The following is an 18558-nucleotide window of genomic DNA, read 5'->3' as shown; positions in this document are numbered from 1 at the left end:
AAAAAATAATCTGAACTAGCTTTTTTTAATGTAAAAGCAAACCAAACTTTGTGTCCCGTTTCACACTTGTGTCTCATCCTCCTTTGAATGCTAGTTACAAATTGTTCATCCTTTCAAAGTTAATTTACCAAAACCCAAGGATTTACCTGTTTAAATCAAGAAAATAAAATGTGTGGAGGAGTGAAGTCTTGTCAAGCAAAGTGTTTCATTTTGTTGCTACCCAGGAAAGTAGTTGATACAGGTGGAATTATGTCTCTCCGAAAAGATACACTGAAGTCCCAGCCCCAGTACCTCAGAATTTCTGTGACCTTATTTGGAAGCAGCGTTTTTAAATGAGGTCATTGGAGTGAGCCCTAATCTAATATGACTGGTGTCCTTATAAAAAAGGGGAAATTTCGACACAGAGACACATACAGGGAGAACGCCAAGGAAAGATGAAGGCAGAGATCTGGGTGATGTATCTGCAAGCCGGGAGCACCAGAGATGGCCAGCAAACCCTCAGAAGCTAGGAGAGAGTCATGGGACAGATTTCTCCCTCAGAGTCCTCAGAAGAAGCCAACCCTGCCAACATCTGTTCAGACTTCCAGCCTTTAGGACTGTGAAGCAATGCATTTATGTCATTTAAGCTTCCGCTCTGTGCTACTTTGTCATGGCAGCCGTAGCAAACTGAGACAGTAGATAACCTACCTATCTAGAAGCTGAGGGCATTTGCAGGAGTGGGCAGAATGGCCACAGCCGAGAAACATGAAGCCAAGAAAATCCAAAAAACGAGGGAGGGGCAGAGGTCAAAAACCAGAAAGATGCTCCTAAGGAAGCATTAATTCCAAAGATCCAAGCTGAGAAACATAAACTTAGTGAAAGGCTCAAGGACTGAACCAGAACTAGCAAGACCTTCTATTCTCAGATCCCCCCTCACCCCCTCAGAGAGACCAATTTACCTAAAGTTGCCCCTCCCCGTTACACCTCTGTTCAGTCTCCATTCCATTGCTTCACTTTATTTACATCCCAGCACCTATCTCTACGTGAACGTATTTTTGCCTTCATTTATCATGTGTTTAATTTCTGCCTCCCTCTCCTAGAAAGTAAGCTCCCCATCCATCTTAACCAGCTTGTAGAACAGTGCCTGGCGTCAACAGGTGTTCAGTGCATCTTTGATGAACCAGTGAAGAAGCTATTATATTCCTTGAGACACCAGAGTGGAAACAGGCCGTTTGCTGGGGCCCCTGCAGCCTTGCCCGCGGGTGTAGGGCAGCTGATATAATTGTCAAGCCAACTCAGTGGTAACCGAGGCTTAGGAAATCAGAGTTGACTTGTGCCTGCTTGAACTATGATGGAGAAGGACATGAACTTGGCACCCAGACTATGCACAGGTCACCCAAGGGACACTAGCCACTTGCTCTTGGGACTGACCTCTGGCTCTACAGCAGGACTTTAGCAGATTCAGGGGCTTTTTAAAAAAATAAATTACTCAGAATAAGACTATCCAGGATGCGATTTCTAGGAGAAACATGTGCTTCTCAAATTCAAAATTCTGCCCCATTAACTTTCTGAAAGGTGAAGGTGCATGGTTACCGAAGGTGTTCTGTGAATGAGGTAATCTGCAATACAGTAAGGCCCCCGGGTGGAGGGGGTGGGTGGAATCTTTTAAATATTCTAGTTGAATGTTGTTTTCTTTTTTTTTTTTAACATGTTTATTGCAGTATAATTGCTTTACAATGGTGTGTTAGTTTCTGCTTTATAACAAAGTGAATCAGCTATACATATACATATGTTCCCACATCTCTTCCCTCTTGTGTCTCCCTCTCTCCCACCCTCCCTATCCCACCCCTCTAGGTGGTCACAAAGCACCAAGCTGATCTCCCTGTGCTATGCGGCTGCTTCCCACTAGCTATCTATTCTACGTTTGGTAGTGTATATATGTCCATGCAACTCTCTCACTTTGTCCCAGCTTACCCTTCCCCCTCCCCATGTCCTCAAGTCCATTCTCTAGTAGGTCTGTGTCTTTATTCCCATCTTACCCCTAGGTTCTTCATGACCTTTTTCTTTTTCTTAGATTCTATATATATGTGTTAGCATACGGTATTTGTTTTTCTCTTTCTGACTTACTTCACTCTGTATGACAGTCTCTAGCTCCATCCACCTCACTACAAATAACTCAATTTCGTTTCTTTTTATGGCTGAGTAATATTCCATTGTATATATGTGCCACATCTTCTTTTTCCATTCATCCGATGATGGACACTTAGGTTGCTTCCATGTCCTGGCTATTGTAAATAGAGCTGCAATGAACATTTTGGTACATGACTCTTTTTGAATTATGGTTTTCTCAGGGTATACGCCCAGCAGTGGGATTGCTGGGTCATATGGTAGTTCTATTTTCAGTTTTTTAAGGAACCTCCATACTGTTCTCCATAGTGGCTGTATCAATTTATGTTCCCACCAACAGTGCAAGAGTGTGGAGGGATTTGTCTTTAATGGATGACAAGTTAATGTGTCATCAGCGTCTGCAGTTGTGGTAGGGCTGCTAAAAGGAATAACAAATGTTTTGTGTTTCGCTTTCTACTTTACTGATACATTAACGTGTCTGTTAAACAGGGTTTTTTGTTTCAATCTTGTAAAACTAAACGAACCCTCTGGAGAATTCTGCTGTGTGACACTCAGCTTCTTCCCCAGAACTTTTCATCTGATGAATTTTCTTAGATTTTCGGTGCACCTTTGTCGTTGAGTTTTCCAGGAAGAAGATAGAGTTCTCTAGCAAGAAAATCTGTACCGTGTAGTCACTAACCCAAAAAACTGACAGCAATCCTATGTATCTAGAAGGATTGATCAGTGTATGTGCCTGGATCCCAAATCATGAACTGATGGACTGACAGAATCCCCTCGCCACATTAGAACTTGCTCTTTGTATCCTAATACCATCTATCTGTATTACACTCTTTCCCCGGAAACTCAAACAATTAATACCTTTAACGTATTTGGAAGTAAAGCAGATGTTACTTTTGCCCTTATTTTATACCCAAGGCTGCTAAGGCACAGAAAGCCACACAGCCAGTTACTCAAGGAGTAAAACAAGGACATCTGGCCCATTACCATCTACTTAATCCAACATATATGAAATTACTCATTAGCATTAAATGCACCAAGCTACTCTCTCCTGTCTTGACTTATGTTACTGTTTCTGGTCCAGAGGTCTATTTTTGTGCTTGTTTGGCCACCTGAGAAGTTTGTTTGGTTGTGAGCAAAAAGGACGTTTCTGAGCACCCCGTGCTGCGGGTCCACATTATCCTTGGCCGCTCTTCAGATTCTGCCTGGTTCCTGTTCCCATTTCAAATCCTCTCTTTTATTGGTGACCAAGATGTAACACTGTGCCTACTTTTGTTCTCGTCTGAAAAATAAGTCAATAGAGAGAGTGATTCTTTCAGTGTGTGACTGTGTGTGTGTGTGTGTGTGTGTTTTGCAGGACGTCAGAGAAAGGGAATTGCAGTGTTTCTGAACCATTTCAATTTCTAAAGCTCTCCCCCACCCCCAGCATCTTCAGGTTTTAATGTGCTCTTTGCAAATCATCATTTTTTGATGACCAAGGATCCCTTCAGAATTGGTGTAGTGCGGTGGGTAGCAAACCAAAAACTAGAAAAAAATTCAAGGAATGGACACACATCTAAGAAAATAAACCTATGGATCCTGGGAGACTAGCAGCCTGAGATAATCCCTTCCACCCTGGGCTTTCTCATGCAAGATTTTGCCTGTTGTCCTAACAGGCCTTAGGAAACTTGGGATGATTACTTACCTGGTCACTCACCTGTTGTGTGATCTTGAACAAGCTACTTATTATCTCTAAGTTTCCATTCTCTCATCTGTAAAATGGAGAAAATATCTCCCTTGTAAAACCGTGAGGAACGAAACTCTGTAAAATCCATGACGTTGAATACAGCGCATAGCACAGTGCCTGGTGCACTATACACATTTTTAAATGAGACCTACAGTAACAATGGTAAGAAGTATCATGTTTGTTAGCTGTCTAGGGAAGAATGCTCATTCTTCTGTGAAAAGGGTTTGTAAATACGTATACTTGATTCGTGCTCTCACCTATTCCTCTCATAGTCCTCCCTCTTTTAGCTCTTTTTAAATTGCCCAGCTGCCTGTGTTTATGGAGTCCCTTCTCCTGGAAAACCATACAGAAAGTTATCAGATAAAACAAATTTTTGCTTATTCTTCTGGGGCACAGAGCTATGGGAGATAGATATCCTTAATATGGAAAAATGAACTGCTATTGAAAATCAGTGGACAGGATTTGGGGAAGGTAAAATCCTCCCTTACGCCCTTTAGTTTGCAAAGATGGGTAACCAGCTCCTCGGCTAAGAATAGTTTCTGAGCACCAATCACCATCTGCCCCCTACCTGTCTCCACAGCCACCACCCCATCGCCCTGTCTTCTTCCCTTACTCTACAGCCCTGGCACACACTAGGCTCTCTCATGTTATGCCTTTGCATATGCTGGTCCCTCTGCCTGGAATGCCCGACCCTCATCCCGATAATTCCTAGATGTCCTTGAAGATTCAGCTTAGATAACTTCTATGAACTTTCCATGGCATTGTCCCCAAGGCAACCTCATTGTTAGACTCTGGGAGCGGATGGAGCGTGGGACTCACACTGCAATTTAGGAGAATGGTCCCTTTGGAGAAGCACTCTGCACAGTCTGCAGGACCATCCCTAGTTCTCCCATGCCCTGTCCACCAGCCCACCTCTCCTGTGTACTCCATTAGCCTTATGATGAAAATGTTTATCCCACTGTTTTAATCATTCGCTTGACGTCTTTCCTCCTAGACTGTGAGTTCCTTGAGGAGGCGTATGCGTTCTGTTTCTGTTTTTCCAATACGTTGCAGCACGCCCTTAACCCCCGATTGATAGCCTGATTAGTGGCTCCAGAAGAGAACTTGGTAGAAGCCCCTTCCAGGTGCTGCTTTTGGGGAGCCCCTTCACGGTTCAGTGATGGGTGGCTCACAGTTTAGTAGGAAAGTGTGAAAGGTGACAAGGGCTATATGATGATAAAGGTAGGCTCATAAGAATCAGATCCTAGGCTAGGACAATGGTGGAGAAAGTTTGGTTTCTAGTACCATCTTGAGACTCACTCACGTCCCTTTGGCATTCAAATGGAGTCGATGTCTGTGTATCCCAAGGTGAGAAACCCTTTTCTAAACTCTCTGTTGCTGATTTCTCACACTTCCTTTGGCTTACTGCTTAAAGTTTCAGAGCTTGCTGCACAGCACACCCTTTCTATCTTTAGAGCAGAAATTCCCTCCAGAAGACCAAGGATACCGGAGCCTATATTTAGAGAGTACTTAATATGGGTCGGATGAAGGCCTGACTATGCCTAGAGTCATGCTGCTTGAAGCCATTCTAATATTCATTTAGTTAGAACCATAACTGTGCTGAGTTATGGCTGGTCTCATACGGATCATATATTCACAGTCAGTGCTTGGCTTAGACAAGAAGATGTGTATTACCTCTGCTGTTGCCCATCATGTCTTTTCATTTCATTATGACTATTGTGCTTGGAAACATGATTTTCAATCTGTAATCCCAGTTAAATTCTTTCAACACAGTGTATACATTTAAGTGCATAGTTTTCTTTAAAGCAGACTTTGGTGAAACTGATATCCATTATCTGCTATCTCTGTCCTCCAAGACACATTTTGCACATTTTGATCTAAGAAGGAAGAGATAATTTTTTACATGAATGGTTGTCGTAACCTGGCATATATTTTTGACTGACACGATAGCAGCAGAAGTTCTAGAAAGGATTACGGTTCTGAAGGACAACTTTTTCATTTGAACATCAGTTAAAGTGCTCTGTCACATCTCCGTTGAATTTGTGGCCCCCAACCTCAATGGTCTCCCTTATTATACTCCTGCCATGTTTACAGGCAAGTGTAACTAAGTAAAAAGAATTAAAAGAGGACAGTATAATTTCACCAAAGGAACATAAGGGTGAATTGCTGAAAACCACAAAAAGCGATACCATTTAGATCAGCTCCAAAATGAATGCTGCCCACTCTCTGAAGGACAGCAGGGCCATGGTCTCCATGCATGAGGGGTAAGGATATTCTCCATACGAAGCATTACAGAAAACTGAGAATGAGGAACTAACATTTGTGAGAGCCAAAATAAGGAAAAAAGTGAGAAAAGTTGGGAATTACTTCTAAGTCAAAGCCAAGGAAGACAATTTCAGCAAAGATTTTCCAGTGGTGATCGACACATTTTCAAGAACGGGGCTAGAGAAAACGAGGAGATGTTGAGAACTGATGACTTCATCAGAATCAAGCAAACCAAAACTTAGACTTGAGAAAAATGGAAGATATGAGGCCATGGGTGACATTTTCCTGGTTGAAAGAAGACTTTAGCATCAGAAAGTATTGATATTTAACTGCAAAGAAGGCCTCTTGTGAAGAGGGGGAATCTTTTTTAAAATTACGAATATTCAGTTTCCTTCATGGTTCATCTATAGTTTATAATGTATTTGCTGATACCATGGAGCTATGAATATCTGTAAACAACTCCTATCAAGGGAAGAAAGGTAGAATGCTTGTGTCAGGGAGTTGTCAATACTGATGGAAATGAATGCCTGTGTTTATTTTAATCAGCATGGGTAATCCTTATACCCTTATTATGTTTATTTGAGGATGTGAAATGACTAAGTAAATCTGAATGACAACTGTACTTTGATTTTGCAGAGTTAAGAGGAAGATTTATGAGACATGGACCCTTGTATCAGATTTGGAGAAAAGTAGAGTGAATACAGAGGTGCCAGACGGCCACTGAGACCCATGGACAGTCCTGTACTCACGCTTCTCTGTCTAACTTTAAGATTTACTAGTAATATGCTACCTTTGCCAAATGAAAAGAAACTAATGCCGAGAAGGCATACTCTTCAATATTGGGAATAGACGTGCTCTCAAGACAATGGCTTCAAAGGTCTCCTGTTTATACGTTTTGACAGTCGTGTGCTGGGCCAGCGCTCTCTGGTACTTGAGTGTCACTCGCCCTACTTCTTCCTACACTGGCTCTAAGCCATTCAGCCATCTAACAGTTGCCAGGAAAAACTTCACCTTTGGCAACATAAGAACTCGACCTATAAACCCCCATTCTTTTGAATTTCTTATAAATGAGCCCAACAAGTGTGAGAAAAACATTCCTTTCCTCGTTATCCTCATCAGCACCACCCATAAAGAATTCGATGCCCGGCAGGCGATCCGAGAGACCTGGGGGGATGAGAACAACTTTAAAGGGATCAAGATAGCCACTCTCTTCCTCCTGGGCAAGAACGCTGATCCCGTTCTCAATCAGATGGTGGAGCAAGAAAGCCAGATCTTTCACGACATTATCGTGGAGGACTTCATTGATTCCTACCATAACCTTACCCTCAAAACCTTAATGGGGATGAGGTGGGTGGCCACTTTTTGTTCAAAAGCCAAGTACGTCATGAAAACAGACAGCGACATTTTTGTCAACATGGACAACCTTATTTATAAACTACTAAAACCGTCCACCAAGCCAAGAAGAAGGTATTTTACTGGCTATGTCATCAACGGAGGGCCAATCCGAGACGTCCGCAGTAAGTGGTATATGCCTAGGGACTTGTACCCTGACAGTAACTACCCACCCTTCTGCTCGGGGACCGGCTATATCTTTTCAGCTGATGTGGCTGAACTCATTTACAAGACCTCCCTCCACACCAGGCTGCTTCACCTGGAAGATGTATATGTGGGACTGTGTCTTCGAAAGCTGGGCATCCATCCTTTCCAGAACAGTGGCTTCAATCACTGGAAAATGGCCTACAGTTTGTGTAGGTATCGCCGAGTTATCACCGTGCATCAGATCTCTCCAGAAGAAATGCACAGAATCTGGAATGACATGTCAAGCAAGAAACATCTCAGATGTTAGGATTTTTACCAATGTAAATACGTTCCTTTTCTTTTTTAAGAAATGAGGCCTAGGGTGTAGGTATTTTACAGGTGTCACCAGAGGAAATGAACTGGTGAAGGGGTTTTGTAAAAAGTGTTTTTCTTCCCACTCCTAGTTCCTTTCTTGGATTGCCGATTTACGCGTGTTAAGCTCTGCTCATAGAAATAATACATGCGTTAAAAGCACCAGATTTCATTCTCAGGTCCTGAAGTATTGCATTTATCTCAAAAAGCAACTTCCTAACAACTGCTAGGATTTACATACTGTGCATCTGAGATAAAAATCTGGTTCTGGGAAACTAGAACTCACGGTAATGTCTTCATATCCTCTCCGCAAAAGTAAATAAGTAAATAACACTTTTTCAAAAACAATTCAGAAATAATGCACAGTCAGGGAGACACACTGGATGTGATTATTAATATTGTGTGTGCTGTTACATTGAATTTCTACATATATTGCCATGTAATGTGTACAGTATTTGCAGTTCCACTAAGAAATGAACTTAGGACTGGCAGGGAGGCTGCAGTTAAATAAATGGGAATTTAAACTTGAGAATTAAATATTCTGTATGTTTGGAAGACAACTCTGCTTGCTCATCCAAGGATTAAACCTGGTCAGCGGGTAGAATGTATATAAAATGCTACGTAACAAAATAAACTGGAGAATTTTTTTTTTCCTGCTCTTTCAGAACAAACATTACCTCCAAGGAGATTTTGCCAAATGTAATCTCACCTGCTTCCCTCCATACAATGTCACTAAATACATTTCACACTTTCTGGCTCAGGCAGATACATGTATAGAAATAAGTTGGTAGGAGGCCAGAAGGACAGTATGTCACATGGAGAAAAATATAAATTTATGTGTGCGTTACAATTAACAAAAGCTTGGCACTAGTGTCAGATGCCCCTTCCGTACCTTTGCAAAGCACATGAGAAACTATTTGAACAGGGAGCGATGTTACTGAAGGATTTAGCCCTGCTGTTGATAGATGTAATCTCTCTCACATCTGAAACATCCAAGTACCTCTAACAGCAATGCTGTTTGGGGGTGTTCTGCAAGCTCTGTTGTTGAGGTTTATAGGAAGGAAGGGTGGGGAAGCTTGGGTTCAGGTTCTATTGCTGCCATCGTGTGGGTCACTTAAGCAGGCATCCTCACTTTGCTGTGCTTCCGTTTGCTCATTTATAAAACGGCTGGAAAAAACACCTACCTCGCAGGTGCTGTGAGAGAAAAATCACATTTGCTAAGTATTTTGGGATCCTTGGTTTAAAAGGTGCTACATAATGCAGTGTATCATGCATTATGCTAAATGCTAAAATAATTACATAATTACAGTGATGGTCATCACTAGTAACATCATCTTAACAAAATATCTGTCAAAATACAGATCAGATATGAACTATCAGTGCACCTGATTCTTCTAAGATTTTGACTTTTCCTTCAATATGGTAGGTGTTTGGAGAAGTTTCCATTTCTCTGTCATTTCTTCAGGTTTCAATGAATAAGTTACTACTTCAGTGAATTGCCTTGATATCCCAGGCTGCTGAAAGGGAAGGCAGCTGCCTTTCTTTGGGGAGGAGCCTCTGGCTGGGGGTATATTACAGTCCTTGAAGCACACGCTTTGCAAAATGTATCACATCAACTTAGATCTCAGGAAACATTTGATCTGAATTCTCAGTAAGAACTTTGAGGCCTGGTAGAGCTAGTCCACCTCTGGCAGAAGAAGAATAGACACTCAGCAAACCCACACATTGCACACTTCTACCATTCATCAGAAAACTTCTGTTTTCACTCAGAGAAAGCTCCCCAACTCAAAGAGTGTATCTTTTTTTTTTTTAACCTGACCTTTGCAAGCCCCCCTAGGAGCTGATAGCAAACAAGTAGATGAAATGTACGAATGGAAGTCATGGCTTATATCTTGAAAACACCGGATCTCTTATCTCCAGCCCAAGAGAACCCAATAGGAGATAGGCCTTTCCTTCCCTTAATACGTCGTCATCTCAAGTCAGTAGGACTGCTGAGTTAAATTAGAAAATAGCATTAGGTATCCTGGAGAAAGATGGATCAGCATAAGGTGAGCCACCCTCCAACCCCCAACTCTCAACTGCTGTGCATTCCAATTGCTGGAAAAGTCTCATGACTTTGAACTTGGTTTGCCTGTCAATCATGTAGTCGAGTCAAGGCTCAGTGTCATACCAACATCTTGCGTCTACCTTATGCTCAGTCGAGCCACTTTCGGTGTCAAGGAATTGCACAGTATAAACATCATATGTGTACATCTGCGAGTCGTTTTATATGTCTGTGTGTGAGTAAATTATGAATAGAGCCCTCATCTTTAAAAGGGGCAAAAATCAGAGAATCATGTCTTACAGAACTATTTCCTGACTTTTTTATGCTAGATAGTACCCATGTGACAAACATATAAATATTCATCAAAGACCATATGTATATATTTTTCAAGGCATTTTTTTTCTTCTCCCCAGCTGTACGTATTGCTAGAAGCGGCTTGCTATGTACATTTTCTTCTGCATGGAGCTTGGTGAGGCAAGGCCACTTGTCCGGTGTTTCAATAGCCTAAAGCATGTTTGCCCTTTGTTTTTTGAATGTTCCAAAAACGTTTAAGTCAAGCGATGAGGAAAAAGCTCTAATTTTCTACTTTTGTTAATTTTATGACACTGGCCAAATAGTGATTTGTTAAGCCATTTTTTAATTGATTATCATTTCTTTGACATAAAATAGTGTTTCGGATAGCATTTTACCAGGAGTCATTCAGACAATTTTTACAAAAACCTGCTGACTGTCCCTCTGCCTGTTTTGTTCATTATGCCTTGGATAACAAAAGGTATCAATACTTCGTGTCTGTACTCTTAAATTTTCATTTAAAGTTTTATTTTGGGGGAAAAAAAAAAAGCTTTTTATCTTTGGTGACTAGTTTGCGTGGCTTTGTGTCTCTTGTATTGGAGCAAATGCCAGTTTCAATATATATTATTGTATTTTTATTGTATTTTTAAATAACCAGAATAAAAAAATGAAGGTCATTTTCAATTTGGAATAAATTCAGAAGAACAAAACCCCTTTGTGTGATATGATATGGGGAAAAGAAACTCTTTACAGAGAAGCTAAGGAAGGAGTTTTTTCAATCAAAGCTCTTCTATCAAAAGACAATGGAATATTTACATAAAGCATCTGGGATTCATTTTCTACCTTTCCTAATATGTGGGTTTAGGGGGGATTGATTATGTCATTTCTTCTGTAAAGGTGAAGATAGTTTTTATAAGCAACAGAGTAACTTGTGAATGAAAGAAGTAATTTACTAGAAACGCTTGATGATAATTGAAATTTAGGCATATTGTCATATATGAATGATTGTATTTATGTATTTATTTGTCAAAATTGTACATACTATTTCATCCACCGTACTTGTCTGTAAAAGTGCACTCTCCAGGTTTGTAGTACTACTTAGGGTTACATGGGTTGCCAGTCAAGCTGCTAACCAGAATACTATTTTTTGTATCAATGTTATAAAACTGAAAAATGACAAATAGATGCTGAAAATGTCTTTACATTCAGTTTCTTCACCTTCCTCGTGAAGTGTAAACTGTTGATTGAAAGCACGATGCTAATGTATAAGCCCATCTGTCATGAGGAAGATTATGGTTCCCTAAAGCTGATTTTTTAAACCACTGGGACAAATAAACAGAAGGAGAACATATTTTCCACTTGGCTCTTTTCTGAAAGGATCTCTTTGGTGAGATGTGATTACTGAAATTAGCTGATGCTCTGTCGTATTATTAACCTTCCCCATAACCTCAGTATAGGTGACAGTTCAAACCATTTGGAGCTCATCCGCAAGAGCCCAGGGCAACTTAACAGTCAACTCAGAGATGACATGGTTTAGTAGACTATGGGCTACTCCAGGATTTAGGAAACTATTATCTCCCTTGCCCTTTGGCGGCCTCATGAAAGTCTCTGTGTTGAATTTTATGGGTGAACATGCCAAGAAATTCCAATCCAGAGAGCATTATACTGATAATGTATGGTGAACTAGGATATGTCAAATCTAAGGCAAAAGTGTCATTCTTATGTTTCACCCACATGTATCCTTTGGAATACTTCATACTCTTTTAAAAGTTTGATGGGACTGGAAAAGTGCTATTCAGGCATTCTTTACAGCTGACAAGTAGATGCTGATTGCTGATGCCTCACTTTGCAAGCAAGAGACTAATAGCTCTTTAAGAGACAAAAGTTCCTTTCATTATCAATCTGATCTAGCTAAATAGGTCTTCACTTTTTAATGGATATTAAACTTTGGATCTACTAACCCTGTACCTCGGAGTTCAAAAGGTGAAGTCCATCAGGTAAGCTGAAACGTGAGTAGAACGATGAAAACATGAAATAGATTTGTATTCAATGTGACTTTTTAAAAGGACCGACATCAAGAGCAGTGTTCTAAAAGTATGGTCTCAGACGGGGAACATCAGTGTTAAGTGGGAATTTATTAGAAACGCAAATTCTTAGGCTCCACCAGAAACTTGGGGGTGTGGCTCAGCGTTCTATTTTAACAAGCCCTTTACGTGATTTTCTTGCCCCCTAAAGTTGAGAACACTGATCAGGAGCAGGGGTTGGCAAACCACACTCTGAACCACATCTTTCTAAGAATGGATTCACAATGAACATTTGCAATGACTTAAAGATAGGAGACACTAACGTTGAATTCCGACTAAGCAAAATATTATCCCAACAGGAAGAATTCTGCTTTTCTCATTAGTAGATGTGTATTGCAAAAAACAAAATTGTACTTAATTATTATTTTATTATATTTTGAACCCATCGATACAGAAACTGCCAACATTTGTACTTTCCTGTATCTTCAACTTTGCCTGTTGGCCTGCAAGCTTAAAATATTTATTATCTGGTCCTTTACAGGAAAAGTTTGCCAACCGCTGATTTAGAGAAACAGGAAAACATCTGAAGAAGCTGCTACATATGAAATTCCTCCACTTGTCAATGAAAAGTCACATCAGTAAAGCATCCTGGAATTGTCTCCATGCAACCAGGGAGATGACAGTAGAGTTATGATAATGAATTGCATTAAAAACCGACAGCTGCATATATTTTTAAACTATTTCATTTGTCTCTCTCATAGTGATTTTTTTAAATGATAAAAGCTTGATTCTAATTGTAACAATTACCCAAAGCTTAATTAATATATTGCTTAAAGATGTGTGGGTAGTAGACCTAAGAGGGTGGGTTTCATATATAGCTCGATTATCATAATTACAAGCATTCTATTTTCTCATTTACTTAATTGATTGTTATAGCTTTCCAGATGAATTCATGCTGCTGAAAGAGAATTGAATACATTGCTGAGAGGAAAAAAAAACAGAAATGGGGCTGTTTAGAAAAGCAAGGTGTCCCAGAATATAATCTATGTGAGCATGAAAAATTGCCCTCGATAATATTCCCTTACCTCTTTGGTTAAAAGAGGCATTTTTGTGAAATGAAAAAGAAATGAAATGAACAAGTATTACTGATTCAACTACATGTACAATAACAGAGGCTCCACTGTCTCTTCAGCCAGAGGTGCCTAGCACTCAAGAAGAATTTTCCATTTAGTTTTCCTTATAGAATCTATTAGTTTGGTACACTGTGTCAACTGTTTGTTATGCCTCTTGCAATGACCTCAGTCCTCACCTGGAGGGAGCATGGCATGAGAGGTGATTTATTCTCTCTCTGAGGTTTATTCCAGAGCACTTCCTCAGCAGTGGCTGCCTGATATGGCAGGCTGGGAAGACTTACGTGTGGGCGTTTTGTGATGAAGACTGTTTTTCAGCAGAGACAAGATGACCTCACCGAGCATGAGGTGAGGAAAAAGAAAACATCGGAGACTTTCTCCCATTGCAAAGCCTTAAATTTTCAGTGCCCATTACCCTGTTTTGTCATTGTCTTTGTTGTTGTTTATTCCTAACAATAGCCCCCATGAGGTAGATGCTGCTGTTACCTCAATTGACAGATTAGGAAACAGAGGCAACAAAGAATTTCATACCTTTCAGGGCAAACTCAGGTCCTCTGGCTCTAAGAGCCATATTCTTAACCAATACAGCTGCATCTCAAAGGTAAGAACATATACACCCACACATACCCACGTCTTATGCAACACAGTGTAATTTTTTAAATTTGTTTTCAGATTGGAACTTCCCCCCCTTTCTTATTTTGTTATGATTTACATACTTTAAAATTTACCCTTTTGAAGTGTACAGTTAGTTTTAACAAATGCATATGTTCCAGTAACCACCATCATAGTCAAGACATAGAACAGTTCCATCACCTCCCCCACAAATTCTCTCACACCTCTTCATAATCAGCCCCCTTCTCTACCCTCTGGCTATCACTGATCTGTTTCCAAACTTCTGTTTTACATGAGATTTGCATCTTATTCAGTAGCCACCATATAGATGTTTAATGTTTGTTGTCAATCGTGCTTTTTTCTAAGGTAATGTGTTTGTCAGTTCACATTCTCTTGTGTATCAACTTAATTTTTTTGCCTGTTTGTTTTGCTTTGCTTACTTTTGCTTTAAAAAAAGGTTTCGTTTAGAAAAAGTTTCTTCGGATAACCCATTATGACAACTTAGTACAAAGAAAAGGAAAAATCTGAAAAGGAAGACAATGGAAAAAGACAACACATCTTAAGATAATAGTTAAACAACATGAAAGTACAGGTAAAAGATTCAGGAATTTTAAAATAAACCACCATTGGTTTGATAATATCCAAATCTAATGAATATTAATAAGAAGGTGCAAGTCAAAAATCTATAACCCCACTCACTCTGATCTAACCTAACTCACTGGGAACTTTAATAGAGCTTCTGTCCTTCAGAGCTCACACACACATTTCTCTGGAGTAGAAAGAACGATCTATAAGCTCAGTTATACTTTTTCCCCTCTTGGAAGCAAAGGACCCTCTGGAGAGGCATCCATCACTTGCGAGCTCATTAAGAAGGCAAGCGCTCTCTGCACTCGGGGATTTGTCTCAAACCACACTCAGACGAGCTCTGCTTCTGTACCTGCCTGTGCTTCCTTTCTATGGGTTTCTTCAACGTATGCTAGTTCACATTTCCTTTAGGAAAAGGTAACTTCACCACTACAAGCTTCTCTTCAGACTTCCTTGGCAGAAGTATCTGAGTTAACTGGAAAGCATGCCATTGGTAACAACGTGCCCCTCCGTCTGGGAGGCCATCCAAGCTACAGGCAGCATGGGTGTGGGAGAGAAACAGGAGACTGGAGCACGCAGGCCAGCATGAAGGACATGTATGCTCTACAGCAATGCTTCTCAGACGGTAACGTGCCTAGTGATTACCTGGGAATCTTGCTAAAATGCAGATTAATAGTTCGGGGTATAACCCAAGGTTCTTATTTTCTTATAAGCTCTCAGACAATGCTGATACTGTTCGTACACGGACTGCCCTTAGTAGCAAGACTCTAGGATTCAAGGTACCAGCAGTCAATAAGCATTTGTGGGGCTTCCCTGGTGGCACAGTAGTTAAGAATCTGCCTGCCAATGCAGGGGACATGGGTTCGAGCCCTGGTCCAGGAAGATACGACATGGCACGGAGCAACTAAACCCGTGCGCCACAACTACTGAGCCTGCGCTCTAGAGCCCGCAAGCCACAACTACTGAAGCCCACGCGCCTAGAGCCCGTGCTCCACAACAAGAGAAGCCACCACAATGAGAAACCCACGCACCGCAATGAAGAGTAGCCCCCGCTCGATGCAACTAGAGAAAGCCCATGTGCAGCAACGAATACCCAATGCAGCCAAAAAAAAAAAAGTCAATTTATTTTAAAAAAAATAAGCCTCTGTTATGGACTGCACTAGGGGCCTTTGTGTATATTGCCTCTAAATCTTCACAAAAACTTGTTGGAAGGTGTTAAAGATTGAGTGAGGTTTGACTCTCTGGTATAATCTTAGGTTAGAAACTCATTCTTCTTCTTTTATATAGTTTTTCTCTAAGTCCTCATGGGAGAAGATTGAGGTCCTAGAGGAAGCAATACACCCAAGAAACAAAAACAATGGGAAGCAAAATACCACGCTATTGTTTCGCTGGTACAGTGCCCAGTAGCCCAATACAGGATTCTATCTTAAAACCAAGTTGCAACTGATAACGTAGGTCCAGATCAAAGATGGCTTCATCTGCTCACCAACCACCAAATGCTTACCAAGCCTAAGGAGAAGGATACTATCCCGCAGGTAGAGGAGAAAGAGGAAAGCACGTACGGCCAGGCTACAGGGCTCCTGGTACTGGAGCACAGAGACAACAGGAACAGAAGAAAAGCAGCAGAGAGAGAAACACACACGTATGTCATCTGCCAACAAACAGTGACCCCCAAACAGGCATAAATGTGGCCTAACCATCATCTTGGAATATGGCCATTCAGAGGAGCAGTGTTTAGGGTGAGAGGAAGGAAGTTTTTCTGGCATGGAATCAGAAGCTAGGTGGTCCCTCCTAAGTAAGGAATCCAGCATTTATTATTGGTACCACTTTGGAGATGAGGAATCCAGGAGTCAAAGTAAGAGACTTCTCCTGGGTCCAAAATTGGTAACCAGAAAGATAGTATTCAAACTCTAGGTCTTTTGACTGGAGTCCAAATGCTTTTTTCCATTATATCATACTCTTTTCTATTCCATTTGCAATTTTGGAAACAAAAGAGGGGGAAACCCTGGTTTTAAAGGTTAGACGTAGCATTATATCCAAGACCAAAAGGGCAGTCAGTGCTTGAAGTGCTTGAAAGTCAGTATATCAGAAAGACCCAGAGTCCAGATATGCAGCCCAAAGAGTATGCAGATAGCTGAGAAAATAGCCTCAGAATCTAGGCAAGAGTCAGAGAAATAGGTTCAGAACATCCATCAGAATTACTTAATATTAAGTGGCAAAAAACAGAGAAGCAGATTTTTCAGGCAGAAACTCTCATCCAGGGATACTTTTAACTGCCATGTCTTGGGTTGGCTACAGGTTTCTCAGAGGGAGGGCTGTAACTCTGCTTTGAATCTGGAGGCGACCTAGATCAGATGCAGCCACAAATCACATAAATGTTTTCCAACAAGAACACCAAGCACACTTTGCAAAGGCTTTGCATGTGCTTTTTTATTTCCAAGTTAAACGGAGGGAGGAGAAAATGACTCTAAAGTGACAAAGGAGAAGTCAGCAACAGAGACAATGAGGACTTTGAAAGGAGACCAGGAGCAAAGAGCAGGAAGAAAGGGAAGAGAAGAGAAAGCAGTTAACTCAGGTGAGGTGGAAGGTTGGGGAAGGGTCACACCTGTTTTCATTTTATGTTGACCGATGCTTCTTTGCTTTTGCTTTCGCTTTTGCTTTTGCTTTTGTGAAAAGTATCTAAGTGTCATAGATTTCGATCCATTTTCCAGCAAATTCTCTTGCAGCTAGAGAAGTAAAGAAAAAGGAGGGGAGCAGGGAGGCTCCCCAGAGGCAGTTTGCAATCGTGCTTTTTTCTAAGGTAATGTGTTTGTCGGTTCACATTCTCTTGTGTATCAGCTTGATTTTTTGCTTGTTTGTTTGTTTTGCTTTGCTTACTTTTGCTTTAAAATTATTCTCATTTCTGATGCCCATACCAGAAATGCTACATTCTTTTGCATTAAATTTTGTAGGATTGCTGTGGACTGGATCACAGAAATTAGACCTGCTTGGATTTCCATGGGCCTGGATTAGATATTAAGTGAAATACCTAACATTTTAAGTAGAGAAAGAGATGGTTAGATATTTTTTTCTCCACACTAGAAAGCAGGTATAATGTAGAGCAACCTAGGTTTAAAGTCAATATAAAGAGATTCACATTAAGTTTCTGATAAACTATAAAACCAATTTTAGTTGAGAAAGCTGTCATTTTGCTTCCTTACCCTTGGGGAGAGGCAGAATGTTGATGGAAGTCCATGAAGGCATATTCATTGATTCAACCATTCACTCAATGTATATTCCTTGAAGGCTGACTAGGAACCAGATGCACTGTTAGCACAAAGTGTTATACATTTTAGGAGCGGATTTTCCAATATTCTTTCAAAGCTAAAGCTTCTTTGTTACTCAGAATCAGAATATGCTTAGAATTCCTAATCCCTGGTTACCTTAGTAGGAGATCCTTCACTTTATTTTTTTTATTTATTTATTTTTTTTCTTCACTTTAGAAGGACTTGTGATCCCATGATCATCAAGGCAGAATTGTTTATAGCTTGGTTTGTGGATTCAGCATTATGAATAAACCTAATGCATTAGAATAAAGGTTAGTGTCTGTCAACCAGAAAAGAAATATAGCAATGCATATGTAGTCCTACATGTTTGTCTCTCAAATGCTAAATCCATTCTCATAGCAACAAATATTGTCTTCGAGCCCCAGCCCCAAACAGGAAACAGTAGGTTTAATTTACATTGTGTGCTGATACTTCTGTTTCTTCAAACAAATGGAAGATTACCAGGACTTTAAACAGGTTTAATAATTGAAGATGAAAATGTACTTCTGTGAAATTAAGAGAAGCAGATTGCACAATGGGTAATAGAATTTGCTGAAAAGCTTTGAGGAAGCAGACCTGTCCC

General features: G+C 40.5%; 1 protein-coding gene across 11 annotated transcripts in view; it reads left to right on the top strand.

Annotated features, from left to right (window-relative positions):
- The window catches only part of B3GALT1 (beta-1,3-galactosyltransferase 1), a 600252-nt gene extending 588594 nt beyond the window's left edge, over positions 1-11658 (top strand). For all 11 annotated transcript variants that reach the window (XM_060302311.1, XM_060302308.1, XM_060302309.1 and 8 more), the window contains one exon: positions 6731-11658. In XM_060302311.1, coding sequence (XP_060158294.1) covers positions 6960-7940 — 981 coding nt within the window. In that variant the 5' untranslated portion in view covers positions 6731-6959 and the 3' untranslated portion in view covers positions 7941-11658. The remainder of the gene's footprint in view (positions 1-6730) is intronic.
- The last annotated feature ends 6900 nt before the right edge of the window (positions 11659-18558 follow it).

The sequence above is a fragment of the Globicephala melas genome, chromosome 7 (genome assembly GCF_963455315.2).
Source record: "Globicephala melas chromosome 7, mGloMel1.2, whole genome shotgun sequence".
In the NCBI taxonomy this organism is placed as follows: Eukaryota; Metazoa; Chordata; class Mammalia; order Artiodactyla; family Delphinidae; genus Globicephala; species Globicephala melas.
The sequence above is the reverse complement of the archived record's forward strand: the minus strand, read 5'-3'. Positions and strand labels throughout refer to the sequence as shown.